At 60.2% G+C, this 26,937-nt stretch overlaps 5 protein-coding genes across 14 annotated transcripts; 2 read left to right on the forward strand and 3 right to left on the reverse strand.

The window, feature by feature from the left end:
- Positions 1-701: 701 nt before the first annotated feature.
- CENPX (centromere protein X) lies at positions 702-4,415 on the reverse strand. Of its 4 annotated transcripts, none has more exons than XR_012130965.1 (6): positions 4,152-4,415; positions 1,798-1,849; positions 1,596-1,649; positions 1,247-1,335; positions 932-1,106; positions 702-845 (listed from the first exon to the last, which is right to left on the reverse strand). XR_012130965.1 is itself a non-coding variant. In XM_017657352.3 (5 exons), exons 1-5 carry the CDS (start codon positions 4,398-4,400, stop codon positions 1,026-1,028), a joined length of 525 nt encoding a protein of 174 aa, XP_017512841.3. In that variant the 5' UTR covers positions 4,401-4,415; the 3' UTR covers positions 702-1,025. The 4 variants fall into 4 exon arrangements, 2 of the variants coding, with proteins under 2 accessions (XP_017512841.3, XP_017512845.3); XR_012130966.1 differs by having other exon boundaries at positions 932-1,121; XM_017657352.3 differs by having other exon boundaries at positions 702-1,106.
- A 26-nt stretch (positions 4,416-4,441) lies between these two features.
- On the forward strand, positions 4,442-12,209 carry LRRC45 (leucine rich repeat containing 45). Of its 3 annotated transcripts, none has more exons than XM_017657357.3 (17): positions 4,445-5,108; positions 5,656-5,717; positions 6,090-6,160; positions 6,456-6,634; positions 6,827-6,955; positions 7,836-7,948; positions 8,295-8,353; positions 8,649-8,726; positions 8,997-9,132; positions 9,227-9,304; positions 9,378-9,489; positions 9,619-9,689; positions 10,061-10,153; positions 10,369-10,461; positions 11,037-11,210; positions 11,283-11,430; positions 11,649-12,209. In XM_017657357.3, exons 1-17 carry the CDS (start codon positions 4,889-4,891, stop codon positions 11,843-11,845), a joined length of 2,013 nt encoding a protein of 670 aa, XP_017512846.2. In that variant the 5' UTR covers positions 4,445-4,888; the 3' UTR covers positions 11,846-12,209. The 3 variants fall into 3 exon arrangements, with proteins under 3 accessions (XP_017512848.2, XP_017512846.2, XP_017512847.2); XM_017657358.3 differs by having other exon boundaries at positions 11,040-11,210; XM_017657359.3 differs by lacking the exon at positions 11,649-12,209 and having other exon boundaries at positions 4,442-5,108; positions 11,014-11,210.
- Positions 12,210-12,363: 154 nt separating this feature from the next.
- On the forward strand, positions 12,364-15,028 carry RAC3 (Rac family small GTPase 3). Of its 3 annotated transcripts, none has more exons than XM_036997169.2 (6): positions 12,364-12,792; positions 13,348-13,419; positions 13,580-13,697; positions 13,824-13,886; positions 14,322-14,485; positions 14,562-15,028. In XM_036997169.2, the coding sequence occupies exons 1-6, from the start codon at positions 12,428-12,430 to the stop codon at positions 14,620-14,622; spliced, it is 843 nt and encodes a 280-aa protein (XP_036853064.1). In that variant the 5' UTR covers positions 12,364-12,427; the 3' UTR covers positions 14,623-15,028. The 3 variants fall into 3 exon arrangements, with proteins under 3 accessions (XP_036853064.1, XP_036853062.1, XP_036853063.1); XM_036997167.2 differs by having other exon boundaries at positions 14,322-14,481; XM_036997168.2 differs by having other exon boundaries at positions 13,824-13,850; positions 14,322-14,481.
- A 1,189-nt stretch (positions 15,029-16,217) lies between these two features.
- On the reverse strand, positions 16,218-18,184 carry DCXR (dicarbonyl and L-xylulose reductase). Of its 3 annotated transcripts, none has more exons than XR_005055576.2 (8): positions 18,040-18,184; positions 17,839-17,936; positions 17,211-17,459; positions 17,058-17,100; positions 16,882-16,981; positions 16,730-16,794; positions 16,522-16,639; positions 16,218-16,411 (listed from the first exon to the last, which is right to left on the reverse strand). XR_005055576.2 is itself a non-coding variant. In XM_036997171.2 (8 exons), exons 1-8 carry the CDS (start codon positions 18,089-18,091, stop codon positions 16,308-16,310), a joined length of 735 nt encoding a protein of 244 aa, XP_036853066.1. In that variant the 5' UTR covers positions 18,092-18,184; the 3' UTR covers positions 16,218-16,307. The 3 variants fall into 3 exon arrangements, 2 of the variants coding, with proteins under 2 accessions (XP_036853066.1, XP_036853065.2); XM_036997171.2 differs by having other exon boundaries at positions 17,200-17,354; XM_036997170.2 differs by having other exon boundaries at positions 17,200-17,459.
- Positions 18,185-20,427: 2,243 nt separating this feature from the next.
- Positions 20,428-26,735, reverse strand: LOC108395253 (carbonyl reductase [NADPH] 2). The gene is made up of 8 exons (XM_073236127.1): positions 22,426-26,735; positions 21,966-22,063; positions 21,703-21,857; positions 21,573-21,615; positions 21,389-21,488; positions 21,198-21,262; positions 20,862-20,979; positions 20,428-20,770 (listed from the first exon to the last, which is right to left on the reverse strand). The coding sequence occupies exons 1-8, from the start codon at positions 22,475-22,477 to the stop codon at positions 20,667-20,669; spliced, it is 735 nt and encodes a 244-aa protein (XP_073092228.1). The 5' UTR covers positions 22,478-26,735; the 3' UTR covers positions 20,428-20,666.
- Positions 26,736-26,937: the final 202 nt, after the last annotated feature.

Below are 26,937 nucleotides of genomic sequence, written 5' to 3' on the forward strand. Positions count from 1 at the left end.
TCCTCAGGTGGGGCGTTTGGGTGGGGGGTGGAGCTGCCCCTGCAGGTCCTCCCAAGGCTCCTCTGGTCCCTGTGGCAGGCGGGTGGCTCAGTAGGGGCAGCTGTTGTCCCACCAGTCCCTCCACCAGTGGACTGTGTCCTGTGGCTCTGTGTCCCCAATTCCTTGGGCACTGGGCCCAGACCCCTTGGGTGTTTCCCGTCCTGGGCTCTGATGAGTCACAGCTGCTTTCGGAACTAAAGGGATGTGGGTGCTGCAGGGTGGGGAGGACAGGGTTCGGGGTGGTCCAGCTCTTGGCGTCCAAAGGCAGCCAGACCTCCTGGACAGCCTCCAGCAGGAGTGCCTGGTGGGCACAGCCCCGAGGCAAAGGCAGGGCCCCCGTGGCCCGTCTCCAGGACCCCCACCCTGCATGTGCGGGTCATTCGTGCCAGCATGATGCCGCCACCACCAAGACCCTGCCCACGCTGACATTCCTGGGCGAGCTGCCATTTGGTGGCAGCCCCACGGCAGGAGCACTGTGTCCCCATGAGCCGCATGTGCGAGGGCTCCCATCTTCCAGCCTTGAGGCAGCGTGGGGGACCCTCACATGCAGCTCATTACTCTGATTTCTGGCCGAGCTTTGTCCTGCTGCAATGGATTGAGGGGGCCGGTAGGCTTTGAAGCAACTTGGCTTTGGGTGATTAATGGCAGTGAGGAGGCTATGCTTGGGAGAGGCAGCTTTGATTTATTGGTGTCGCTCTGTGAACACAAATTTATGGTTCAGGAAAGCACCTTCTGAGGGGAACAACCAGCGGTTCAAAGGTTATACAGCAGCTTTGACGTTGGGGTGGCAGGCTGTGCAGCTCCACCTGTAGGAGATGGGCCACCTGCTCGGGCAGCGGGCATGGTACCAGTGCTTCTCCCACACCAGACCCCACCCCTCAGTTCCCCCCACCTGTGTCCGGCCGTCAGCAGGGCAGAGCGTCTGCTGGAAGCTGGCCTGGCCTTCGGGGCTGGAGGAAAGGCTCAAGACGTACAACTCCTTCCCCCTAAGGCCGAGGTCCCAGGAGACAGTGCGGACATGGGGACTGGCTGTGGCCTGGGCAGGTGGTTGCGGCAAGGGTGGACTCCTAGAAATCCAGAAGCTGTGAGGGAGAGGGGTGCTCAGAGCCTCATGGGCACCAGCCCACCCCCACCCCCCAGCTCAGCAGGCCATCTCCCCGGGAGGGCGGGATGGGATGGGATGCCGAGGCTGCAGAGCAGACCCTACCAGCTGCGGCAGCACCTTCTCCAGCTGGTCCACGTCCACACGGGCTAGGTCCTCTGCCTGGGCCTGCCGGACGCCCCGGATGGCTGCTTCTGCCGTGGCGAAGAGGGAAGTGAGAGGCGAAGGCTGCGGGGGCTTGAACTCCCCCACCCATGCCAGCTGCCAGCTCAGAGAACCAAGGTCATGGCCCATGAGACAGCTTTCCAGTGGCAAAGGGCTTAGGTGCTCATGAGAAAATGGGAAAATGTGTCTTGGTTTCCTAACTGAAGAACAGAAGGCAAAGCGGGTCACAGATGGTCTGGATGAGCCTGGGTCGGACACAAGAGGACACTGCTGGGGTCCCTCAGCTCACCCACAACGAAGATCTTGAGCAACTCCGTCACCAGCTGCAGCGCATCCCCGCTGACTGCAGGGTGGAGGGAGCAGGTTAGGGGGCTGCGCCCTCCCCTGGCCGGACCTACCAGCACCCCCTGATGTTCTTCCTCAGCACCTCTGACCTGGTTCACCCTTGCATGGGTGACCCCCAGCCTCCCCCACATCCAGTGCTCACAAACCTCTGGTCTTGGCGTCCTCAAAGTGCAGGTGCAGTAGCCTCCTCACTAGTTCCTGGGGGACGAAGGGGGCGTCAGTGGCCTAGGACCCCACCCTGCTGACTGCAGACCCCTTAGGCATTTAGTTATGGATGGGACTGGGTGGTGGGGAGAAACTTCACTGTGGTTGTGTGGCAGACAGGTGGGAGCAGCCCAGGTGGCAGTCCACTGCCCTGAGGCTCCAGTGCCAGTGGGATCCAGGGCAGACCATTCCCATTCCCAGGGCCCAGGTGTTCTCCCCATGAGGGGCTGGAGGGAGCTGCTCCCATGATGGACTCACTTGCAGGTCTGTCCACACCACCACCACCACCTAGTGCCAGTTCCTGCTCTGGGCACAGGTCAGCTCCACCTGCGGGCCCTCCCTGAAACCTATGACATGGCGCTGAAGGGAATCTTCTGGAACCCATGGGTGCTGTGGGAACCGCAGAGATGGGCAGGCCCGTCTGCTCCATGGATGGGTGGATGGGTAGGAGAAAAGGATGGGACAAGGTGGGTCCAGGCTCCAAGCTGGGGGCTTGAGCCACCAAAGGATGGCGCCACTCGGGAGGTGGGCTCTGCTCCGGGTGCTAAGGTGTGGGAAGTGCTGAGGGTGGGAAATGCGAGGTGCCCAAGCAGGGTGGGCAGGTGGGTGCTGGAGCCGAGAGAGGTTGGGATGGTGATGATCTGGAAGGTGGCGCAGGGCGCAGGGCCAGCCCTCAGAAGCGGTGAGAGGCAGGAGGGCGGCAGCAGCCAGAAACCCAGAAACGGTGTCGTGCAGGGAAGGCGCGCGAGGGACCAGCCAGGCCTCCCGCCTTAGCCGCGCCCTACAGAGCGCGGCAGGGCCGAGCAGAGCAGGGGGAGCAGCAGGCCGGCCACGGGGCCGGGCTCAGAAGGCCCGAGCTCGGCGGCCGCTCACTTCTAGGAAGCGAAGCTGCCTCAGCGGCCTTGCCCTCCCAGCAGAGACCGTGCGTGCTTGGCGCCACCTGCTGGCCCTTCTCGCTGCTTACGAGGTTCCAGGAAAGGCCCAGAAGGCTCCACTGTCCAATTTGCTTCTGGACCCCCAGGAAGAGCTAAGTCAACCAGCATCCGGTGGAGGGGGGCAGGGGGGTTGCTGCACAGGGCTCTTGCCACAACCGAAGGGGCCAGCACCAGCTGGGAGTGACGGCTCCCAAACGAGGGACGCAGAGTCACAGAGGGCAGGCTGGGGCCTACATGCACTCAGGGCCCCTCTGTGTGTGGGAGCTACAGTCCCCTGCCTCCCTGTCACCACGACCGCAGCTCCGGCTAGACCTCTCAGGGTGAGGACTCCGGAGTCTCCAGGCCAGCATGATGGAGCCCAAGCCTGGGGCTCCCTCTCCGGCTATTGCAGTGGGATTCTCAGAGCTACCCTGCTAGGTCAGGCCAGCCTCACTGACTTTCCCTTTTAGATTATTGAGCCCTTCTGGGCCAGGGCAGAGCCACGACCCCAGGGTGAAAAGGAGAAGGCTAAAGCAGAAGGTGAACCAAGCAGAGGTCCCCTGTGCCTCTGCAAGGCTGAGACCCCACCACCAGAGACTGGCGGGACAAGGAAGAGCTAGCTCATGAGGGTCTGAGACCCTTCCTCCCTCCCCAGGTCACAGAGGCCCACAGGCCTTCCTTGGCACTTACCTGATGTCAAGGGCTCAGTGCCCCCTAACCTTAGGGCAGAGCATCAAAGGGAGCCTCGGAAACCACTGAGCCTGCAGGAGCGGGGAGCCAGCAGCACTTGCCAGGCACAGGGGAAAGGGCGGGGCCTCGGCGTCAGCTGGCTCGCTTCCCCACGTGGGGACAGTACTAGTACCCGCCTCCTGGTGCTAAGGTGGCCGCGCGTTAGATGGTTTGGCCACGGAAAGTGCACGCGGCGGTGCCTGACTGCGTCAGGGGGGTCACTAAAAGAGCACTTGAAGAGCGTGCACACACCCTGCGGAAGACGTGCTGGCGCTTGGCTCGCGCGCCGGGGACCAGGGCAAAGGGAGGATTTGGAATATGCAGGCGCTGTGGCTAGCAGAGAGCTGGGCCGAATTGCATTCCATGCTAGGGCTTTAGGGGACGCCTGGCCGCGCCTCTGAGCACCCCGCACGTCTTCCGTGCCGGCCCCGCTCGGCCTGCTCTCTGCAGACTCTCGCCCTCTTGCCGATCGACCTTCTGCTGGCGCCCCCACCACGGAGGCTGGATTTTGGGAGTGGACCCACCCTCGAAGGCCCCGCCGGAGGCCCGCCAGCCTCGCCCCCGGCCCCGGCCCCCTGCCCCGCCAGGCCTTCTCCCCCCGCCCCCTGCCTCGCCAGTCCCTCGCCTCCGCCCGGCCGCCAGACTGCCCTCACTTTCCGGAATCCGCCACCGGTTTCTTCCATGACTGTCCGTGCGACGGGCGCCGTCCTCAGCAGCGCCCCCGCACCGCCCCAAAAGGCCCGGAGCGCGCCTTCAGAAGCCCCGCCCCGGAATCCGTAGCCAATCGGTCCAGAGCGCGCCCTCGTTGGCCCCGCCCCGCCCCGCCCCAAAGAGCCCGGAGCCCGCGGCCTCGGCTCCACAGGCTTCACAGCCCGCAGTACGCACCGCCCCTGCGCTTTCATTGGCCCGCTGCGGGCGCCCCAAAGCCTCCTGGGAGGCTCTTCCCGGCGCTCCCCGCTCTTCCTGGAAACCGCGGCATCGCGGAGGCGGCCGGCACTCAGTCCCGCGAGTGAGGGAGGGTTCGCTGCGCGAAGGCTGGGGCTGGGTCCTGGGGTGCGCGCGACGCCCGGACAGCCCCCGCCGCGGGAGCCCCGTGCCAGGGGGAGGCCTCCGCAACCCCCCGCCTCCCCGCCTCCGGGCCGCTGCTCGAGCGGCCACCCGTCCGCCCGGGGCCTCTCATCTGTGGCAACGCCTCAGCATTTGTTACTCGTTCCTCAGCTGCTGAGGACTTAGGGGTGCTTGTGCCACGCGGAGTGCGGGGGGCTCCCCTCAGGAGAGGGGCGCTGCCCACCGACCGCAGGCAGAGGGGCCGGGTGGCAGGGCCGCAGCTGCCCAGGGCGAGGCCTGCCCCGAGGAGCGCGCCGGGGAAGCCCAGCAGCGCCCTGGGGGCATGGAGGAGCTCCGGCGCTCCTACAGCCGGCTGTGCAAGGAGGGCGGGGCCGAGCCCCAGGAGGCCGTCTTGCAGCAGCTACACCAGCTGCCGCGGGGCCGGCTGGACCTGGCCACTCAGAGCCTGACAGTGGACACCTGCAGGGCCCTGGGCAAGCTGCTGCAGAAGGAGACGCTGCTGACGGAGCTTGTCCTGAGTGACTGCATGCTGAGTGAGGAAGGTGGGCACGAGAGGGCGGGTGGGGCCGGGGCAGCCCCTGCAGGGGCAGAGTTGGGGTTGGGGTCAAGCCCTTTGCCTCGGGGTGGCCTCGCCTCGCCGTGTTTGTCCTGCTGCCCCTCTGCTGCGCGTGCCCGGCCTGCGACGGTCCTGGCAGCCTCCGGCAGAGAACTCGTGCAGCCCTTGCCGTCTCTCCTGTGTGAGGCTTCTCCTCCTCTGCACCGTGGCTGAAGTGAGCGGCATCGTGCCTTCCTGAAGTTCGGGGTCAGAGAGCCGTTTCTGTTCGTGGTGGAGAAGCCTTAACGTCCCTGGCCTAGGAGATCACCAGCGTGACCCATGAGGGTCAGCGGCCGGCTCTGCAGCAGGCAAACGTGGCAGACGTTTCACACCTGATGTGGAGAGTGGAGCGACTCATTTTGAGCATGGACCCTGATGGGTGGGAACTACCCAGTGGTCCCTCTCCTCCATCTGGGGAGCTGCCCCAAGATGGAGCCCTCAGAGAGGGGCTCAGGGCGCCAGGGGCAGAGAGTGACCGCTCTATCCACTTACAGGGGCCGCACTGCTGCTCCAGGGGCTGTGTGCCAACGCCGTCGTGCGGCTTCTAGATCTGAAAGTGAGTAGATCTGCACTTGGTGTGCCAGCCTGAAAGCAGAAGTAGAAGGGGAAGACTCAGGTGTGCCAGCAACCTGGGGTCTGAGAAAGCCAGAGACAGTGTCTGTAAGCACTCTGGTGGCGGGACTCAGCCTGTTTCCGATGGCCTTCATGCATGTATGAGGGCAAGAACCTGAGTTCCAGAGAGTTCACAGGAGCCAATGGAACAAGCCCACTACATTCAGGGAAGGCAGGATCAGAGAGCAGCTGTGCCCTCTGCCCAGCTCTCATCCCTGCCTCTGTTCACTGCCCAGGCCCCTGTGGGTGTGCATGCGGTTTCCAAAGGCCAGCCTGGGGCAGCAGGGAGTGACCGGACCACCTGTTCTTGTCTTAGGGCAATAACCTTCGTGCTGCCGGGGCTGAGGCTCTGGGAAGACTCCTCCGACAGAACAAGTGCATTCAGAAGTGAGGTGGTCTCGGCCCTGTCCCCCAGCCCCTCTCTCTGCATGGCTCAGGGTTGGCCCCCGAGAACACACTGTTGCAGTCTGAGGGAGCTCACTGCCAGGCCAGTGGTCTGCGTGGCCCTGTTGCCCTGAAACAAGAGGTGGGGTCTGGGGGGAGTAGGAGGGTCCTTCTTACTCACGTGCCTCCAGCCTTCCTGCCAGAGACTCCTGAGCCTGTGCCCCTGCTCACGCCCCCTGGACTGTGGGAGGGTGGGCGCGCCTCGGAGCCACGCACCTCACGTCCACCCTCCCCGCAGCCTCACCCTGGAGTGGAACAATCTGGGTGCGTGGGAAGACGCTTTTGCCACCTTCTGTGGGGCCCTGGCAGTCAACAGCGCCCTGCGGCAGCTGGACCTCCGCAACAACCAGATCAGCCACAAGGGTGCTGAGGGGCTGGCCCTGGCCCTGAAGAGCAACGCCAGCCTCCAGCAGCTGGGTGAAGCCCCCCACCCCTGCACTGGTCGTCTCCCCCTGGGTCCTCCGTCCTGCTGAAGCAGGGCTGTGGGGCGGGGAGGAGGGCCAGCTGTGCTGGGCTCCTGCTCCGGTGGTAATCACGCAATATTCTCCCTGAAAAGGAGCCAGGCCCCCCGAGGTGCATTCCATCTGATAACAACAGGTTTCCTTTCAGACCTGCGCTGGAACAACGTGGGCCTCCTGGGAGGCCGAGCTCTGGTGAACTGCCTCCCCAGCAACAGAACCCTCTGGAGGCTGGAGCTGGCTGGGAACAGCATCCCCAGCGACGTCCTCAGAGCTGCGGGTATGGGCGCATGGGGCTGCCAGCAGTTCGCACCATTTGGAGCAAGGCATGAAGCTGATTTCCTCTGATAGGCCCAGCCACTGAGGAGGGGTGGCTCAGGGCTTCTGACACATAAGCATCTCACGACAGTCTAAATTAAAAACAGGACAGGGAGGGTGCCATAGAAAGAGTTGGCAGTGAGTTCAAGTACCACTCACTGCCTACAGCCACTCCAAGCATACCCTTGTGTGTTGTCCTGGTTCTCAGACCGTGTGAGGTGAGGAGGGTCATCAGTTTCACAGAGGAGGAACCCAAGGCAGTTGGGCTCAGGGCCTTGCCGTAGCTGGGGAGCGCTTCTTGGCATTTCCCCCCATCACCACCTTGGTCCCAAGTCTGTGTCTGAGCATGTGCGCTGTCTAGGAGCAGGGCCACCTGGCCTGAGCTGCCTCTGCGGGTCCAGGGCCTCTGCAGTCACCTGAGATGATCCCGGCACTTCAGCCCCGGGCCTGGCTGAACACTCTGCTACCCCTGGGGGCTCCTTGCCTGGCCATGGGGTCCCCTGGCTTCTTGGTTCTTGGTCCTACCCCCAAGTCGCCCCAGCTGCTGTAATCACCTCTGATGCCAGGGCCACTTCCGGCTGGCCCCTCTCCAAATGCTTCCTGGGTCTTTTCAGAGCACAAGCTGAGCACAGCATTCACCTTTTCAAAGTCAAACTGTGGTTCCTGACCTTAGGGATGGCGCTCGCCCCTTGTGGCAGTGGAGCGGCCTCCCCTGCCCCTCTCCCTGTGCACTGGGTCTCCTGGCCCCACTGTTGCCCCCACCTCTGCTGAGGCTCTTCACCCGCTAGTGTGACACCACAACCCACCGGGGGCCTGGTGGGCAGTTTGGCTCCTCCCAACAGAGCGAGCCATGGATCACAGCCAGGAGCGGCAGGCCGCTCAGCAGGAGAACCAGGCCCGCACCCACACGCTCAGCAAGGAGGTGCGGTGCCTCCGGGAAGAGAAGTCCAAGCAGGTAAGGATGGCACTGCCTCGGACCCAGGCCCTGCCCTGGCTGCACAGATGAAGGGTCCCCCTTGGCCTCTGTGCTGTGGCCGTCTTCCCTTCCTCTGGGCGCTTGAGTCTCAGAGCCGCCAGTACCCAGGCCCAAGAGGCACCTCCTGGTCCGACCCCTGGCCTGGTGGGGCAGTAGGTGGGCGTTCACGGGGCCTCCCTGTGCCGGAGCTGTCCTGCCTTTGAGGAGGCTGAGCCCTTTGCTCTTTCGCTACTTCGGTGGGTTAGGTCTCCTCTCCTTCCTGCCTGACCTGGGGGAGTGGGCAGGCCCAAGGCCCTGACAAGCCTCCGTCTGGTTCTGTCCCCAGTTTCTGGGCTTGATGGAAACCATCGATAAGCAGCGAGAAGAGATGGCCAGGAGCAGCAGGTAAGCTCAGCCCCAGGCCTGCAGGAGGCAGAACTGGGGCCCAGGGGAGGTGCCCAGGTTCAGATCCTGCCTGCGGCCTCACTGGTGACTTCACATGGGCCTTGTTACCTGCCCATGGGTGAGTTGAAGCATGTGCTTCTCAAGGAGGTTGGCTGGAGGGCTGGGGCCACAGAGCACTTCCTTGGCCCAGGGCCCTGCATACTGTCGGGGCATTAAGGATAGCAGCTGCACTGGGCCCAAGGGAGCCTGGAGGCTCTGAGGTTTGGGTTTCTTGGGCCCTCCTCTCTGCCCACAGGGCATCAGCAGCACGCATGGGGCAGCTGCAGGAAGCCTTGAATGAGAGGCACTCCATCATCAATGCCCTCAAGGCCAAGTAAGCAGGGGCAGAGGGCAGGTGGGAGGGCTGGGGGTGGGGGAAGCGGCTTCAGAATACTTTGGAGACATGCCCACGAGCAGAGGCAGGTGGTGCAGACAAGGACCTGAGCCCACAGTGTACCAAGCAGAAGGAAGTGGCAGGAGTGGTAACTCAGGAAGGCTTTTTGGAGGAGGCACACACTTGCTAGGGTGAATAGCAGCCTGGTGGTAGTGAGAGCCTAAGGCTTGAGGTGGCGCTTGGGTGGGGCTGGCCCTTCCCTCCTTTCAGGCTGCAGATGGCTGAGGCTGCCCTGGCTCTGTCTGAGCAGAAGGCCCGGGACCTGGGCGAGCTCCTGGCCACCACAGAGCAGGAGCTGCGGGGCCTGGCACAGAGGCAGGCAAAGGAGCACAGGCTAGAGCAGCAGGTAGGCACGGATGGACAGGCTGGCGGCGTGTAGGGTCGGCACCTGCTGCTGGGCAGTGGGTGACCAGAGGGCACTTGCCCTGTCTCACCCCCAGGAAGCTGCAGAGCGGGAGTCTAAGCTCTTCAGAGACTTGTCTGCTGCCAACGAAAAGAACCTGCTCCTGCAGAACCAGGTATGGGGGTGTGGAGCCAGGCCTCCCTGGGGGCTCGGGGGCAAGGCTTCCCTCCGTGGGGTCTGCTCTCCAGGTGGTCGGACTGGAGCGGAAGGTGAAGTCTCAGCAGGAGCAGCTGTTCCTGGCCAGGCAGGAGCTGACCGACACGTCGGCCGAGCTGAAGATGCGGGCTGTGCAGGCCGAGGGTGGGCACATGCAGGCCTGCTACTGAGGGGCCTGGAGGCGGGAGCGCCAGGCACAGGCGGGATGCCAAGTCCTGGGAACGAGGGCACCCCTAAAGGAGTCCCACCCACGCTCTCCCCCTGGGCTTCCAGAGCGCCTGGAGCTGGAGAAAAAGAGGTCCCGGCAGAGCCTGGAGGACTCGGAGCGCCTGCGCCTCAAGGAGGTGCCTCATCAGTTGCATCATTCGGCTCCTGCTCTCCCCACTGCCCACCCCCAGGGTTGCAGTGGTGTCCCCAAAGCACTCCCCTGGCCGGGCTCCCCTCGACAACCTTGAGGGGCTGGGTGGCAGTTCTTTGCCTTTCCTGGCTGACTTCGGACCCAGAACCTTCTGACCAGGTTCTAGAAGGGCCCCTGACCATGCTGGGACCACACCACAACGCAGACTGCTGTGTGTTCCGTGCCACATGGGGCACTTAGGGCAGCCCATTCACAGAAGGGTTCCCGAGATTTTCCTGCCTGCCCAGGTCGGGGGTCCTGCCGGGGAAGGCTGGGGAGCCAGCCTGCCAGCTCCACCTCCTCGCTGGCCCTGGACAGGTGGAGCACATGACTCGCCACCTGGAGGAGAGTGAGAGGGCCATGCAGGAGCGGGTGCAGAGGCTGGAGGCCTCGAGGCTGTCCCTGGAGGAGGTGAGCACCTGGCTCCTCTGGGTATCAGGCCCGGCCCTCCCCAGGTATCCCTCCTGTGGTCGCAGAGCCTCGGGTCCCGCTCACCAAGGAGGAGGGGATGTGGGCTCCCTTAGCCTGGTGAGCAGAGTCTCTGGAGGCTGGTGGGAGGATGCTCCCTGGCCCAGCAGCTGGCTGGGGCCAGCAGGGATGCCCAGTGGGTCGCTGTCACCATGCAGGAGCTGAGCCAAGCAAAGGCCGCAGCACTTGGCGAGCGCAGCCAGGCCGAGGAGGAGCTCATTAAGGCCAAGAGCCAAGTGCGGATGGAGGAGGTGAGCTCACAGCCATACCACTGGAGGGGTGGGACCCACTGCTTGCAGTGCCCACCAGGGAGGGAGGGCAGAGGCTGGGCATGAGCTGCCTGGGATGGCACAGCCTGCAGGACCGGCATGGTGAGAGCAGGGCTGTCTCCTGGCTCTGAGTAGGCAGAGCTCCAGGGGTACAGGGAATGTGGGAGAGTCAGAGCAGGTCCTTCGTCCCATCAGCACCACCCCCCTCCACCCCACAGAGCAGCCGTCACCCTTTCCCAAGGCAGGGCAAGGGGTTTGGCCCATCCGTGCTGCCTGTGACTGCGGCTGAGGGTGGGGAGCAGAGGCACGATGGAGTCAGCATGGGGATGGGGAGCCCAGGAAGGGCGCTCCCCAGAGCTTCATTCAGGTTGGGCCTATCCAGAACAATATACAGATAAACGAGCGACAAAGCAGTTTCCATATTGCAAATAAAAGCTCCCCCTGGGCTGAGCAGGGGTTCACTTCACATGTGAGCCCTGTGTCGTATGCCAGGAGGCAGCAAAGCAAGCTAGCCTTAAACCCCCTCGGGCTCAGCGGCCCCTCTCTGGTGCCCACAGCAGCAGCGCCTGGCTCACCTGGAGGAGAAGCTGCGGCTGCTGGCGCAGGCGCGGGACGAGGCTCAGAGCACCTGCCTGCAGCAGAAGCAGTCGGTGGCTGATGCCCAGGCCCGGGCTGGCCAGCTCAGCCTGCAGGTGGAGGGCCTGCAGAGGCGCCTGGAGGAGCTGCATCAGGTAGGTCTGACTTCAAAGGCTCCCAGGGGTACCCTTGGTGCCCAGCTGCCGCCTCACCCCTGTGCCTGATAGGAGCTGAGCAACAAGGACCAAGAAAAGGTGGCTGAGGTGGCCAGGGTGCGGGTGGAGCTGCAGGAACAGAACGGCCGCCTGCAGGCCGAACTGACGGCCCTGGAGGCGCTGAAAGAGAAGGCGGCGGCCCTGGAGCGCCAGCTGAAAGGTGAGGGGCCAGAGCAGCCCCGGCCCGTCCAGCAGGTGGCTGGGCCTGAGAGCTGAGCTGAGTTTAGGTCCCAGCCCCGAGAGCTGCCCGAGTGTGACTGCATCCGGGGGAGTGGCGCGAGGCCGCGAGGCCCCTCTACCCTCCTGCTGGCCTTTGTCAAGCCCCCTAGGTGGAGGCGGCGCTGCGCACCCCGTTTCATTGCGTTTTCTCCCCTGCAGTGATCGCAAGTGACCACCGGGAGGCGCTGCTGGACAGGGAAAGCGAGAACGCCTCCCTTCGGGAGAAGCTTCGGCTTAAGGAGGCTGAGATCGCCAGGATCCGCGACGAGGAGGCCCAGAGGGCCGTCTTCCTGCAAAATGCTGTTCTGGCCTACGTGCAGGGCTCCCCCCTCAGGGCCCTGAGCCCCAAAAAGTGAGGGGAGGCAGGGAGACCATAAGAGCGGCAGGCAGGTGGCATTTGCCCACGTCTGGGTTCCAGCTCTGCTGTCCATTCTTATCAAGGGACAGAACATCAGGCAGGTCCACGCTACTGATGCAGGGTCTTCAGCTGGAAAAATCAGTGCCAAGATGGACTGGCAAGTGGGAACTCTGCAGCTCGCCACCACTGGGTGGGCAGTCTGACCGGCCAAGGGGATGGCATGGGCATTGCCTGGCCCAGGGAGTGGTGGTGCCCGTGACAGAAGGCTGTTTGCAGGAGCCTGAGCAGTCCGGGCACCACGCGGCCTTGGGCATGTTCCCTAGGGCATTCGGAAATACAGAACATTTGTATTTTGTGATTCATTTTGGGCCCGGTCCTTTTCTCCCACATCAGCCCTTATTTTCAGTCGGGATGGGAGACCCTCCGCCTGCACCCTGCAGCAAAGACCCTCCAGGGGGTGGCTGAGTGGCCCCTCCCGACTGACTGCTGCCCGCAGCAGGCCGGCCGGTGGCGCTGCCACCCAGGCGGGGTTCTGGGACTGCAAACACCAGCTGTCTCTGGTTGGAGGGCGGGCCCAGGGATGCGCTCCCGGAAGAGGACACGTGCGCGCAGATCACCTAGTGCACGCTCCCGCTCCCGCCTCCTCCCACCTTCCCTGCCCCAGGCCCTCCGCTCCGGTCCAGGCACCCGGTGCCCCCGCCCCGCCCGACCTGCGTTAGGCGCGGCGGCGTCGCCCAAGCCCGCGCCCCCCACCCGCCGCGCTCGGCTGTCTCCGCGTCCGGCGCTCGGCGGCGCTCGGCTGTCTCCGGCCGCTCGGCTCGGCGCTCGGCTCGGGTCCGCGGCCGCTGCGGCGCCGGGCATTTCTCCGCAGCTCGGCTCGCGGCCGCGCCCGCCCGCCTGGCCCGCGCCCATGCAGGCCATCAAGTGCGTGGTGGTCGGCGACGGGTGAGTGCGCGGCGCGGAGGCAGCGGTGGGCAGGGAGCGGCTCCGGGGACCCGGGCGGGGCACGCGGCGCCAGGGCGCGGCCGGGGCGGAGGAGGCGACGCGCACAAACGGGAGGGGTGCGGGGCACCTGCCAGGCGGCTCCCAAACTCTCGACGACCCCTCAACCCCGTGGTCCGGTCGCGGGCCTCCCGGGACTGGGCAAGGGCGGGAAGGCGGGGTGGGGCGGGGTCCCGGCTGGCCCTGGGGCGTGGGCCTCCCCCAGGCCCACCTGATGCTGCCCAAGCCCCCGCCCGCCCCTGCCTGGCCTCCGGGTGTGTGGGGCCGGGTCTCTCACCTGTGCTAAGACCTTAGCCCCACTCTCCCGGGTGCCACCCTGCACCCCTTCTCTGTCCCCCGGAGGCCGCCTGCCTTGGTCTTCCTACTCCAGCCTTAGGTCGCTGTGGATCCGCGGGACTGGGACCTCTAGTGTGTGGCCCCGTGGGAGGGGGCTGTCCTTGCTGGGCGGAGAGCCGAGGTGCAGCCAGGGAGCACCGTGTGCTCACCCTCTGTCCACAGCGCCGTGGGAAAGACCTGCCTGCTCATCAGTTACACGACCAATGCCTTCCCGGGAGAGTACATCCCCACCGTGTGAGCGGGCTGGACAGGTGGTCCTCCCAGGGGTGGGCCTGGGCACCTGTGCATGGGACTCCCCTGGGCTTTTGGAGCGGGGCCGAGGCGCTGCCAGAGCTCCAGGCCGCGCAGGCCTGAGGGTCCGAGCCCGGCCGGCCCCCCTGCTCTGCCCCTGCAGTTTCGATAACTACTCCGCCAACGTGATGGTGGATGGGAAGCCAGTCAACCTGGGGCTGTGGGACACTGCTGGGCAGGAGGACTACGACCGGCTGCGGCCACTCTCCTACCCGCAAACTGTAGGTGCCGGCAGGGCCAACCCCCAGAGCTGGGTGGCGGGGTGGGCCCCTGAGCCCTGATGTCAGGGGCACAGGGGCCTTCTGCAGCCTCCTTGACCGCCGCCGCCTGGGCCCCCTTCTCTCAAGGACGTCTTCCTGGTCTGCTTCTCCCTGGTGAGCCCAGCCTCTTTTGAGAATGTTCGAGCCAAGGTAGGGCAGGGCTGGAGGGGCTCTGTGTGCGGGAGGGGGCTGCCCTGCCCACCTGCCCAGACAGCACAGGGGTCTCCTGCCTGACTGCCTTGGGCAACTTGGCCTGTGGGCGCCGAGGGGGGCCTGTTCTGCTTGGCATGGGGTCAGAAGGTGGTCCAAAGAGTGCTGAGGGGGCAGGGCCGGGGCAGAGGTGGCAGCGAGGCCCTCAGAGAAGGGCACGGCCCTGACTTGGAGGCCTGTGAGGCCTTGGAGCTTCCTGGCTGGCACTGTTTTCCTTGCTCGCTTCCCCACCAAACCCAGTGGTGAGGCAGGAAGGGCCACGTGTGTCTAGCTGTGCGAGGAAGGCCCTCGGGAGCCGTGGCCTGCCCTGGGCCAGGCCGGGGGAGAAGCCCCCAGGAGGTACAGTCACAAGGGTCGGAGCTTCCATCCTCACAGTGGTACCCAGAGGTTCGACACCACTGCCCCCACACGCCCATCCTCCTGGTGGGCACCAAGTTGGACCTCCGCGACGACAAGGACACCATCGAGCGGCTGCGGGACAAGAAGCTGGCGCCCATCACTTACCCTCAAGGCCTGGCCATGGCCCGGGAGATCGGTGAGCCCGCCCACCGGCCTGCTCCGAGCGCCCCCTGCTGGCCCTCCCCCTCCTCACCGCCCCTCCCCCGCTGCTCCCAGGCTCAGTCAAGTACCTGGAGTGCTCGGCCCTGACGCAGCGGGGCCTGAAGACGGTGTTTGACGAGGCCATCCGAGCGGTGCTCTGCCCGCCCCCTGTGAAGAAGCCGGGCAAGAGATGCTCAGTCTTCTAGAGCTCGCCCTTACGGGGGCAGCGCGCCCCGTGGCCGAGTCCGCCGTGGGGGAGTGGTGTGGGTGGGGAGGGGAAGCATGGGGACAAGGCGGCCGCTCCTGGGGCAGCCCCGGGGCCAGGGGCGTCCTGCCGTCGGCCTCCTCTTTCTGGGGCAAGGCCCCAGCCTTCCCTATAGCTCCTCCGGGAGGCTGGGAGGGAGCAGGGTCTCCCTCAGGCTGCAGGGGCGGGTCCGGGGCAGCCCCAGGGTGGGCTTCCCTGCTGGAGGAGGATGGGGGGGTTGTCCGCGTGTCCTGGATGGGGCAGCCCCTTATTTTGTACAATAAATGTTCCCCACCGACGCCTCCTGCCTGCCTTACCGCCTGCCCCCCCACCCAGTGGCACTTCGGCCCCAGCCACCTCCCAGCCATGGTGGAGGGCTGAGCCCGACCCCATGCCCTGGACAAAAGGGGACTTTACGGGGTTGTCTCGGTCCCCAGAGGAGGCGACCCGGATCAGAGGGGGAGTGAATGCATTGGCCCCCTTCTGGGTGAAGCCCCCCAGCCCATCATGCTGACTTCGGGCCTCCGGGAGGGGCACACACGGGAGCAAGGTGGGTTCTGCTCAAGCAGCGTGGTAGGGGGAAATCTGCAACCAGGGCCCATGGAGCCTACAGAGCCTGGCAGCCTCCCCACACCCCCAAGAGGTGCTGAGGGGCGCTGAGCTGGGGGGTGCAACAAGTCTGCAGGGGGAAAGGAATCCGCACCTCTGTGGGGACAGGTGCAGAGGTCAGAAGCATGGTGTGGAGAGAAGAGCAGGCGCATGCTGGCTTGGCAAAGCCAACTGCAAAAATTCCAGGAATTGTGCCAGCCTATTGTTAGACAGCCATTATTAAGGATTGCATAAACTTAAAATTGGCTGTATTAAAAACAAGTACTCAAAACGTACCACTTCCTAATTGTTTTTGTACATGTTACTATTACCTGTGCTTGCAGGGTCTTGCTTACTGTATCTATGTGGTGAGGGTCCCACATAAAGGTGGGGACTTGTGTTGCTCTCTCCAACTCCACCCTCAGTGACATCAAATTAGTGGGAGTATTTATACCATGGAAACTGGCAGCTTCTACAGCCAGCTTGATTTATTGTTAATTGTCTAGACTTAAAGAGATGGAGAAGTGCAGATTAAATTGAGGTGTGCCATGTCTGTACTCAGTATGTTGTGAATAACAGAAGGTTGTGTTAATGTTTTTCCAGTATTCAAAAACTATCATCAGATTCAGCAGAGATCACTCACCTCATTGACAAATTTAATGAAGTTCCAACATGTATTTTCCTTGTTTGACATTTGTTCAGTAAGAACTACACCCAGGAGCTGGTGGTTAAAAAAGAACTCCACTGCTTCCACCCCAAAGGCTTCTGGACAGGGCCAAAGGCCAACCTTGGTCAACTTCACAACCCTTCTTAGGAGCCGGCCTTATGGAAGGGCCCCCCTTCCAGCCACTGTTGGGGACTTGGCCAGGGCTGGAAATCTCAGGCACGGGAGCCATCAGTGCGCTTGCTGGCAAAGAATCATGTTTATTGGAGGGATGGGGGTTGGCAGGGCTGGGCTCAGCAAGCAGCAGGGTGTGTGGGTAGAGGGATCAGGTGACCAGGAAGCCCCCATCGACTGGCACGGTAGAGCCGGTGGTCATGCTGCTCCGGTCACTCAGTAAGAAGAGGATGGTGTCCACCACATTGTCCACTTCTGTGGGCAGGAGAAGGATGTTCTGCCCTCCATCTTTCCCTCCCACAGCTCACCTGGGCAGGTAACAGGGGCTACTGGTGCAACTTCCAGCTAGCATCTGCCTGACTCACCAGCAAACCTGCCAAGTGGGATTCGGTCCAACATGGTCTTGGCCTTCTGGGGGTCACTCCAGTTGGCCTGGCCCATGGGTGTCATCACCACTGTGGGGTTCACTGCATTCACACGGATCTGCATGGGGACAGAAGGGGGGTCAGCAAGGGGGCCTGGGGCACCCTGGTCACATGGGCTGGGGGACAGGAGGCATCCCAGTAGGCTCACCTTGTATGGCCCAAGCTCCAGAGCCATCACCTTGGTCAGCATGTCCACAGCACTCTTGGTGGTACCTGTAAGGAAGTGGGTGCGTGAGCCTGAGCTGGCTGCAGGTTGGGGGCAGGGAGCAGGAGACCGGGGCGCAGCTGGGGCTCGCTCACAGTAGACGCTGTGGTGGGTCAGTGCTCGCTGGGAGGCCTGGCTGGAGACATTCACGATGGACCCTGGGGCTCCCCGAGCAACCATGCCTCGGGCCACGATCTGGAATCGCAGAGGGCGCTCAAGGCAGGAGCCGTGTCACCCCCGAGGCCCCACTCCTGCTCTGCAGGCAGCTCACCTGGGACACCTGGAGGACAGCCCGCAGATTTACATCGAAGGACCTGGAGGCAGACGGACGGACCCTGGTCAGGCACCAGGGCTGCAGTCACAGGGGGCAGCCCTCCCCGTAGCGCTCCTCTTGGCCACCCCTGCAGGCTCACGCGTCACACGCCTCCTTGGTGACCTCCAGGAAGGGCTGCAGCAGCGCCACGGCGGCATTGTTCACCAGCAGGTCCACAGGGCCCACACTGCCTAGCGCCTGCTCCGTGGCCTCCCAGTTGCCCAGGTCCACGCACACGGGCTCCACACCTGGGCACTGTGTGTATTCGAGGGTGGAGGGCAAAGCCACCAGAGGTTCCACGCCCAAAGGGGCACAAGTGGGCCTCTGCCCCACGAAGAAGGGTGTCTGGGACCTGGTGCCCTTTCAGCCCGACAGGGGGAAGAGAAGCCAGAGACCCCTTCCTAGAGGTCCCAGAAGAGCCAGCCACTATCCTAAGCTAGGAATCCCAGGCTGCTGGGTAGCGGGGAGGTAGTTGACAGCGGCCTCTGGGCCACTGGGCAACTCAGAGCTTTGGACCCCGAGCCTGGCCCCGCCCCGGCAAGTCCACTTCCGCTCTGTGCGAGAGCGCCTCTGGCCCCGGGCCCGCAAAGCAGCCATTGCTGCCTTTTCCTAAGCCCAGGGGGCGCGTCGCCAGTCTCCCGGCTACTTGGCCGCTCATCCGGGGAGAGGGTGCGGAGCAGCCCCAGCGCCCGGCCCGTCGTCCCCGCCGCCCCCTGGGCTGGGGCAGGGCGGCCCCTACCTCGCGGACCAGGCTGTCCAGGTCGGCCCGGGTTCGGCTCACTGCCACCACCTGTGCACCCGCCGAGTGCAGCGCCTGGACCGTGCTGCGCCCGATGCCTGCGGGGAGCGCGGCTCAGCGTGGGCGCCACTCCCCAGCCTGCCGGCCCGCGCTCCCCAGCCTGCCGGCCCGCGCCCCCGCCACCCCTGCGCCCCGGCCCACCCTTTCCCGCCCCGGTGACCAGCGCCCGGCGGCCCGCGAGCCCCAGCTCCATGTTGGTGCGGACTGCCTCCCGCGCGGCGGCCCTGCAACTGCGAGCCCGGGCGGGGCCGGCAGAGCCAATCGCGGGACGGCGTCCCGGAGGGGGCAGGGACATTCAAATAGAAGCCCTCTCCGCAGGGCCGATTGGCCGGAAGGAGTGGACGCGGCCGGCCTTTCAAACTGCTGGGCGCTGACCCGTCTCCAAATAGGTTTAGCTGCCCCCGACAGCCTCGTTTTTCCCTGCCAAGGTGCCATTATTATTACAAAAAACAGATGTGGTGGTTAATACCAGAAAGATCGTGTAGCTGCGCGTGACATTGAGAGAACTCAGTGCTAACACTTCCTCTTTGTTTCTGAGAAGAAAAGTTTAGCAGAAAGGATTGCATGCCCCCCGTCGCGCGGACCGGGCCAGTGGCTCATGCAGGCTCCTTGCAACGTCCCGAGGGAAAGAGTGTGGATATCCCAAGAAGCCTGAATTAGCCTATGCCGATAAAAGTGCACGTCAGCCTCAAAGGGAGTTGAACCCCACGGCCACCCCCGCCAGCCCACAGGAGGCCACCAGCGCTTTAAAAAACTTGAATAAGATAGGAAGGGATCAGCCTGGAGTCATGGGGCTACACAGCGGCTCGCAAGGAACACATGCTTCCTGAGGCCTCAGGGTCAGTCTCAGTTGGACGTGTACCCGCGCACACACTGGCTCCCCCTATAAAAGTGAGCTTTGCTCTGTGGGTCATGGTGGAAAGTCTAGAACTGCTGCCAGCAGACAGCTGTGGCCGTGTAACCCTGGGCGAATACACCTTCCCAGCCGCAGGCAAAACACCTTGAAACCGAAATCAGTCAAAGGGAGAAATAAAGTGGGAGAAACCTGTTTATTGCTTCCGCTGGCCCAGTCTCTCACCACCTGCTGCGAAAGGAGACCCCCCCAAACTCTCCGGTCCAGCTATGTCCGCACTCCCCCCTGATTACCTACTGGCACGGAGATAGCTACTTCTCTTCACCCTTTGGAAGCACCTACTGATATTAGATGCACTAAGGCCCCGCGAGAGATCCTGGAAATACTGCAATTTTACCCACAGGCCAGGAGTAGCGAATTGGTGATCACAGGGCCTCTGGGTCATTGGGGCTTTGGTCTCTGAAAGGTGGACAAGCTGGACGAGAGAATGGCCAGGGGCTGCAGGAGGCCCAGATTTGAGAAGCCCCTGGAGGACAGCCAAGCAAGTCCTCCCCATCAGGTCTGGCCCTGTGGGGCAGCCCACACGCCCTGGCCACCCAGCAAACTCTGCCTTCTGCACTTAACTGTGACCCTGCCCTTTGCCTGCCAGAGGTCAAGGGAGGGATAGCCTGCAGTCCCCCAGAGTGGTGCCCAAATCCTTTCCCTCATCCTGTGACTCTGTGGCCAGCTGGACTGACCCAAGTCAGCTTCGCACAGATCTTGCTCTGGGAGGCCCTGAGGGGCTGGACAGGAGTGCCTTCAGTATTCCGGGCACCCTCTCGTACCCTGTACTCTCCCAGACCAGCAGCACCACTGCCTGGAGCATCCCGCCCTAGCCCCTTGTCCCCTGCCATCCTGACCAGGGTTGGACACTGCGCCGGTCCGGCCTCCTGACCACCTTAGGCCCCATCACACCCACACTCGAGCCTCCTAGATAACACATGTCACGCGAGGACCTGGTCCAGGCACGCACAACAGAAACTGGAGAGTCTCGCAGGCCGCCCCACGCTGCAGGGCTCCTTTGCCTGATTCGAGTCAGGGGCAGTAGGTAGAGCAGCAGATGTGGACCCCTTCCCAGCTTGGGCCTTCCTTCATGATCAGTCCTGCAGGGGGAGGCGTGCCCCCAAACGGAGCTGGCTTCACTGCGGCTGGGTAAACGAGACTGACCCAGCACCCTGCCCCCTCGCAGCCCGGCTGAGTGAGGCTCTGTCTTCCGGAGGGATGGCCTACGGTCCACGGCATCTCTCCCGGCTCTCCAGGCCCTTTCCCATCTCCGACCAGCATAGCTCAGAACATAATGCTGGGCGAAAGGGTGGATCCGGAGCTGTGGGGCAGGGAGGTGGCCGCAGGCCGCCCCCTGTCCTCTGCCCTCTGCCCAGGGCTGGCTGGATGTCCCGGCAGTGGCTCGAGCAACAGGAATCCCCGAGAGGAAACTGTAGACCTCCAGCCGAAAGGCAGGGTCGGCGTGAATCTGCTGGCTTCAGGATTCGCTCCCTCCCCACTTCTGGGAAAGTTAAGTGAGTCACCCCGCTCCCTGACGGTCCCCTCCCCAGCCTCGCGGTGTATTCCTCCAGAGCCCTAGCACGCGCCAGTTGCAGGAAAATGGCCTCCATTTATTTAGACAAATACACCCCGGCACAGCTGAGGACACGGTGGGTGGGGACGGCAGAGGCGGGGTCTCCTGGTTGCAGGCGTGTGCGCGCAGAGCGCGGCCGGACGCGGGGTCTGGATGGAGGGTGGCAGGTGGGGCGGGCCGGGGGAGGAGGGGCAGGGTCGGCTGCGGGCCCGGGCGGCGCGGGGGGAGGGGTGCTGGGGCTCCGCAGAGGTGGGCGGCGGCCGCCGAGCTGCGCGCGCCTGAACCCCTGTCCCGGGCGCTCTAGGAGGCGAGGTACCCGGCGTCCACGAGGATGCCCGAGCCGCTGGTCGAGGCGCTGTAGTCGCTGAGCAGGAAGAGGATGCTGTTGACCACGTCCTCCACCTCTGCAGCGGACGGCGAGCCGGGTCGGTGGGGGTCAGCGCAGCTCTGCCAGCCGCCCCGGCAGCGCCCACCGAACCCCACAGCCCCGCTGACCTGCAAACTTCCGCAGGGGATGGCGCTCCTTTAGCTTCCGCACCACCTCAGGATCCGAACAGACTTGCTGGCCCATGGCCGTCAGCACCACCGTGGGGTTCACGGAGTTCACTCGGATCTAGGCATAAGGGGCCCCCGGGCGTGTTTTCAACCGGTGGATCAGCCCAGTTCCCACAGCCCCCTGCGGGGGCTCTTACTGTGTTTGGTCAACCCCTGAACCCAATGCCTGGAGCCTTTAGTGGTCCCCAGGACTCTCATGACCCCTGTCCCCATTCTCATCCCCAGTCCCAAGCCCTGCACCCCAGCACCCACCCCATGTCCCCATCCCATGCCCACCTTGTGAGGCCCCAGCTCCAGGGCCATGGCTTTGGTTAGCGCGGTCATTGCCCCCTTGGTGGAGCCTGTTGGGAGAGGGAGGGTAGCACAGGGAACCCCTTAGGAGTAGGCTTCTTTGGGTCAAGGCCCGGCCCTGGAGCCCGGCAGCTCCTGCATGGAATGGGCGTTCCAGGCTGAGCAGAGGGACTCACTGTAGGCAGCTAAGTTGGGAAAGGAGACGTGAGCCACCAAACTGGAGACATTGACGATGGAGCCAGGCGCTCCGCGGCTGATCATGCCACGGGCCACTATCTGGAGGCCAAGAGAGGGCAGCCTAAGGTCTCACCTCCCCAAACTGGGCAGTCAGCGCCAGGCCTTGCCCTCCCACCGGCTCACCTGGGACACCTGGAACACTGAGCGCAGGTTCACACTGAAGGACCTGGGGAGGAGCAGACCATCAGGTGGACGGTGGCCACCTCAGCCTCTGCGCCCCCCTCCCCAGCCCACCTGCTCTCCCACTGCCCACCTATCAAAGACCTCCTTGGTGGTCTCCAGGAAGGGCTGCAGCAGCGCCACGGCAGCATTATTCACCAGCAGGTCCACAGGGCCCACGCTGCCTAGCGCCCGCTCTGTGGCCTCCCAGTCACCCAGGTCCACGCACACAGGCTCCACACCAGGGCACTGTGGGGAGGCATTGAGCAGTGACCAAGGTGATGGATCCTGGTAGGTTCTGAGGCCCCCAGAGGGTGTGGGAGCAGGCCCAGGCTGCAGTGGGGTTGCACACCTCACCTCCTTGGAAAGGCTGACCAGGTCTGCATTGGTGCGGCTCACAGCCACCACTCTGGCTCCCGAGGCATGTAGGGCCTTCACCGTGTCCCTCCCAATGCCTGCAGGGTTGTACCAAGCAGGCCTGTGTCCCACAGGTTCTGGTCAAAGGAGGCCCCCAAAGAGTAGTTCCTTCCCACTTGTCCTGGAGAAGAGGACACCACATCCACCCAGCCTGAGTCTGAGAGCTGTTCTTTCAGGCAGATTTGCATTGACCAGGGAGGGGATAATGTCCTGTCCCCATGGGGCCAGCTGGGTGGTGGGGAACAGCCCACATCCAGGCCCAGGGCCTGCAGTGGGTGGATGGGGGGACAGTTGCTGGCAGGGCAGTTTGTGACAGGCACAGAGGGACTCTTGGACCTGAACACGGGCCTGTGAAGCTTCAGGTCTGGTCGCCACACCCCCACCTGCCACTAACACCCACCTTTCCCTGCTCCTGTCACCAGGGCCCTCAGGCCGCCGAAATTCAGCTGCATGGTGCTGATTCCAAGCCTCTGTCTAACCAGAGAAGAGGGTGTGGAGGTTTTAAAAGCCTGGGATGGGGTGTGTGTGAGCCAGAGACACAGAGGCTGGGGGCGGGGCACCAGTGCGGCCTCTGCTTCCTTGTCCCCAGGAATCTGCTCCACAGGAAGGGGCCACCTCCCTCACCCACAACCCAAAGGAGCGGACTAGAAGCTCCATTCAGGGTTTGGGGAAAGAAAAATAAATCCTGGGGTGGGGAGCATGCCCCAGCCAGCCAGACCCGAAGCTGATCCCAGCCAGCCCTGGGCTGTGTGCCCCCAGGTGATGGCTGAGGGTGCACTGTGCTTGGAGCTGGGCCTGACCCCACCATGGCCCCAGTCTGCAAGCCACTGTGGCCTCCACAGCCTTTTCCACCTTCCGCTAGCCAGCCTAGGACTCCCACCTTCTGGCCTCTAAGCACAGTGCTTGGCTGTGCACACAGGTGTGGACCCCCGGCAGCACCCTTGTTCCCTGTCACGTGTGACTACAAGGGTATATAGGAGTCCTTTCTCTCCCCATCAGTGCCCCCAGGTTCCCCTCCCTCCCTGCCCTGGAACTTCATTTCAGTGAAAAGCAGAATACTTTTCACTTCTGGGGGCAGAATACTCATTCTTTTGAAGTACACATGGGACATTCTCCTGGATAAATCATGTTAGGCCACAAAACAAGCCCAATAATATAAGACTGAAATCATATCAAGCATCATACCAAAACACTATGAAACTGGACATCAATTACAAGAAAAAACTGGGAAAAACACGACCACCTGGAGACTAAGCAGCATGCTGTTAAACAACAAATGGGACAAAGAGGAAATTTAAAAAACTACTTGGAGAATAACGAAAACAAACACAACAGTTCAAAACCTTTGGGATGCAGCAAAAGCATTCATAAGAGGGAAGTCTATAGTGATGCAGGCTTACCTCAAGAAATAAGGAGAACCTCAAATGATCAATCTAACCTTACACCTAAAGTAACTAGAAAAAGAACAAAGTCTAAAGTTAGTAGAAGGAAATAAATAATAAAGATCAGAGTGGAAGTAAGTGAAAGAGACTTAAGAACAATACAAAAGATCAATGAAACTACAAGCTTGGAAAAGATAAACAAACAAGCTTGGTTCTTGAAAAAGATAAAATTGATAAACCTGTAGTGAGACTCACCAAGAAAAAAAGAAAGGGGACTCAAGTAAATAAAATCAGAAATAAAAGCAGAGAAGTTACACTGATACCACAGAAATACATTCATTATGTGAGGCCAGCATCACCTTGATACAAAAACTAGAGAAGGGCACTACAAGTAAAACAAATTACAGACCACTATCTCTAATAAATACAGATGCAAAAATCCTCAACAAGATACTAGCAAACCAAATTAAAAAAACATATCAAAACAATTATTTACTACGACCAAATGGGATTTATTCCAGGAATGCAAGGATGGTTCAATATCCACAGTCACTCAATGTGATAATCCACATCAAGAAAAGGAAGGATAAAAACCATATGATAATCTCAGTATATGCAGAAAAAGTATTTGACAAAATTCAGCATTCATTCATGATGCAAACTCTCAACTGAGTGTGTATAGAGAAAATATGTCATATCACAACACAAAAAAGGTCATATGGTACAAACCCACAGCTAACGTCATACTCAATGACAAAAAGCTAAAAGCTTTTCCTCTAAGATCGGGAACAAGAAGACAAGGACGCCCTCTCTCACCACTTTTATTCAACATAGTGCTGCAAGTCCTACCCACCGCAATCAGACAAAAATAAATAAAAGGCATCAAAATTGGTGAGTAAGAAGTAAAATTAATATTGGCAGATGACATGATACTATACATAGAAAACCTTATAGACTCCAACAAAAAACTATTAGAATTAATAAATGAATTCAGTAAGGACACAGGATACCAAATCATCATACAGAAATCTGTTGCATTTCTATATACAAATAACAAACTAGAAGAAAGAGAAATTAAGAAAACTATCCCATGTACAACTGCATCAAAAAGAATAAAATATCTGGGAATAACTCCAGCCAAGGAGGTGAACGATCTGTGCTCTGAACACTGTAAGACACCAATGAAGAAACTGAAGGAGACACAAATAAATAGAAAGGTATTCCATGCTCATGGACAGGAAGAATTAATATTATTAAAATGGCCATACTACCCAAAAGCCATCTACAAATTCAATGCAATCATTATCAAAATACCAGTGGCATTTTTCACAGACCTAGAACAAATAACCCTTCAATTTGTATAGAACCACAAAAGAGCCTAAATAGCCAAAGCAATTTAAGAAGAAAAAAAAAAAAGCTGGAAGTATCATTCACCTTGGTTTTAAACTATACTACAAAGCTGAAGTAATCAAAGCAGTATGGTACTGGGATAAGAACAGACACACAGATCAATGGAACAGAACAGAGAGCCCAGAAATAAACCCATGCTTATATGGTCAAATAATCTATGACTAAGGAGGCAGAAATGTACAATGGGGAGAAGACAATTTCTTCAATAAATGACACTGGGAAAACTGGACAGCTACTCACAAAAGAATGAAACTCAACCACTTTCTTACACCATATGCAAACATAAACTCAAAATGGGTTAAAGACCAAAATGAAGACCTTGACACCATAAGACTCCTAAAAGAAATCACGGGCAGTGTTTGCGAGCAAGAGTAATGCCATCTTGCTGAATCCTCCATGATGACCGACTCGCCTTACCCCGCCTTGCATCCTGCATGTACTGCAAACAGGGAACATCCCATCTGTAAGATGTCACTCAGAACTAAAACACCGGCAAGCCTCAGCCCTGCTCTGACACAGGCTCCCTTTCTACTTGCCTCTATAAATCAGCCTCCCTGACGCAAAGCGGTATGAAGATCTATGCATCCTGTGGCTGTCCAGGACCAGCCTCTGTAGGTAAGCACCCCTCAGTAAACCTCTGTGGTATAAAAGATAGACTTTCAGCCTCTTTCTTTGCAGTCACAGCCTCATCAGCCTTTGGGGGTCAATTTGCTTTTACCTCCCCCAAATGGACCAGGCAGTAAATGCTTGGACCTTGGCATTAGTAATTTTTTTTCTGGATATGTCTTCCCAGAAGGGAAACAAAAGCAAAATAAATTAATAGGACTACATCAAACTGAAAAGCTTCTGCACAGCAAAAGAAGCCATCAACAAAATGAAACAGCAACCTACTGCACGGGAGAAGATATTTGCAAGTGATACATCCAATAAGGGACTAATATCCAAAATATATAAAGAACTCATATAACTCAACACCCAAAAAACAAATAACCTGATTAAAAAACGGGCAGAGGACCTGAACAGACAGTTCTCCAACGAAGACATACAGATGACCAACAGGCACATGAAAAGATGCTCCACATCACTAATCATCAGGGAAATGCAAATTAAAGCCACAGTGAGAGATCACCTCACACCAGCCGGAATGGCCACCATCCAGAAGAAGAGAAATAACAAGTGTTGGAGAGGATGCGGAGAAAAGGAAACCCTCCTACATTGCTGGTTGGGAATGTAAATTGGTGCAGCCACTATGGAAAACAGTATGGAGGTTTCTCAAAAGCTAAAAATAGCAGTACCATGAGGCCTAGCAATTCCACTTCTGGGAGTTTACCCAAAAAACACAAAATCAGTAATTTGAAAGAATATATGCACCCCTATGCTTATTGCAGCACTATTTACAATAGCCAAGATATGCAAGCAAAGTAAGTGTCCATCAGTAGATGAATGGATAAAGAAGATACCGTACATATACTCAATGAAATAATACTCAGCCATAAAAAAGAATGACATCTTGCCATTGGATAACATGGTTAGACCTAGAGGGCATTATGCTGAGTGAAGTAAGTCAGAGAAAGACATTTACCATATGATTTCACTTACATGTGGAATCTAAGGAAAAAAAACGAACAAGCAAACAAAACAGAAACAGACCTATAAACACAGAAAGCAGACTGGTGGTCAGCGCAGGGGAGGGGGGATGAGTGGACTAGGCCATGGGGATAAAGAGGCAGTTATAGAATACATTGGTCATGGGGATAAAAGTACAGCATGGGCAGTGCGGTCATGAATACTGTAATATTTCTGTACACTGACCGATATACTTACTGTGGTGAACATGTAATGTATTTAATCGTGGAATCCCACCTGAAACCAATATAATATTGTATATCTACTATATTTCAATTAAAAATAAAAGAACTAAAACCCACTTTATCAAGATATAATTGTGCACAGGTGTAATGTATACAACCTGTGAGTTTGGGTGTGTGCATACACCTGTGAAACCGCTGGCACAATCGAGGTTATAAACACATCCGTTACCTCGCCTCTGACACTTTCCTCCTGTCCAGCTGGTTTGGGGTTTGTAGGGACCGCGTGCAACTTGAGGTCCAGCTGTTCAG

The sequence above is a fragment of the Manis javanica genome, chromosome 4, assembly GCF_040802235.1.
Source record: "Manis javanica isolate MJ-LG chromosome 4, MJ_LKY, whole genome shotgun sequence".
Taxonomy (NCBI): domain Eukaryota; kingdom Metazoa; phylum Chordata; class Mammalia; order Pholidota; family Manidae; genus Manis; species Manis javanica.

Excerpts from the sequence above, each read along its gene's own strand:
- CENPX (XM_017657352.3), bottom strand. The coding sequence starts at position 4,400 with ATGAAAGCGCAGGGGCGGTGCGTACTGCGGGCTGTGAAGCCTGTGGAG. Across the intron at positions 1,336-1,595 it reads GCTCAAGATCTTCGTTGTGG|AAGCAGCCATCCGGGGCGTC; the intron begins GTGAGCTGAGGG and ends TCGCCACGGCAG. Across the intron at positions 1,107-1,246 it reads AGAAGGTGCTGCCGCAGCTG|GAGTCCACCCTTGCCGCAAC; the intron begins GTAGGGTCTGCT and ends CTGGATTTCTAG.
- LRRC45 (XM_017657357.3), top strand. The coding sequence starts at position 4,889 with ATGGAGGAGCTCCGGCGCTCCTACAGCCGGCTGTGCAAGGAGGGCGGG. Across the intron at positions 8,354-8,648 it reads GAGATGGCCAGGAGCAGCAG|GGCATCAGCAGCACGCATGG; the intron begins GTAAGCTCAGCC and ends CTCTGCCCACAG. Across the intron at positions 10,462-11,036 it reads GCCAAGTGCGGATGGAGGAG|CAGCAGCGCCTGGCTCACCT; the intron begins GTGAGCTCACAG and ends TGGTGCCCACAG.
- RAC3 (XM_036997167.2), top strand. The coding sequence starts at position 12,428 with ATGCGCTCCCGGAAGAGGACACGTGCGCGCAGATCACCTAGTGCACGC. Across the intron at positions 13,420-13,579 it reads GGAGAGTACATCCCCACCGT|TTTCGATAACTACTCCGCCA; the intron begins GTGAGCGGGCTG and ends CTGCCCCTGCAG. Across the intron at positions 13,698-13,823 it reads CACTCTCCTACCCGCAAACT|GACGTCTTCCTGGTCTGCTT; the intron begins GTAGGTGCCGGC and ends CCTTCTCTCAAG.
- DCXR (XM_036997170.2), bottom strand. The coding sequence starts at position 18,091 with ATGGAGCTGGGGCTCGCGGGCCGCCGGGCGCTGGTCACCGGGGCGGGA. Across the intron at positions 17,937-18,039 it reads GGTCACCGGGGCGGGAAAGG|GCATCGGGCGCAGCACGGTC; the intron begins GTGGGCCGGGGC and ends CGCTCCCCGCAG. Across the intron at positions 16,412-16,521 it reads CCCACTTGGCAGGTTTGCTG|AAGTGGACAATGTGGTGGAC; the intron begins GTGAGTCAGGCA and ends TCCTGCCCACAG.
- LOC108395253 (XM_073236127.1), bottom strand. The coding sequence starts at position 22,477 with ATGCAGCTGAATTTCGGCGGCCTGAGGGCCCTGGTGACAGGAGCAGGG. Across the intron at positions 21,489-21,572 it reads CAGTGTTCCAGGTGTCCCAG|ATAGTGGCCCGTGGCATGAT; the intron begins GTGAGCCGGTGG and ends CTTGGCCTCCAG. Across the intron at positions 21,263-21,388 it reads TCCCAACTTAGCTGCCTACA|GCTCCACCAAGGGGGCAATG; the intron begins GTGAGTCCCTCT and ends CTCTCCCAACAG.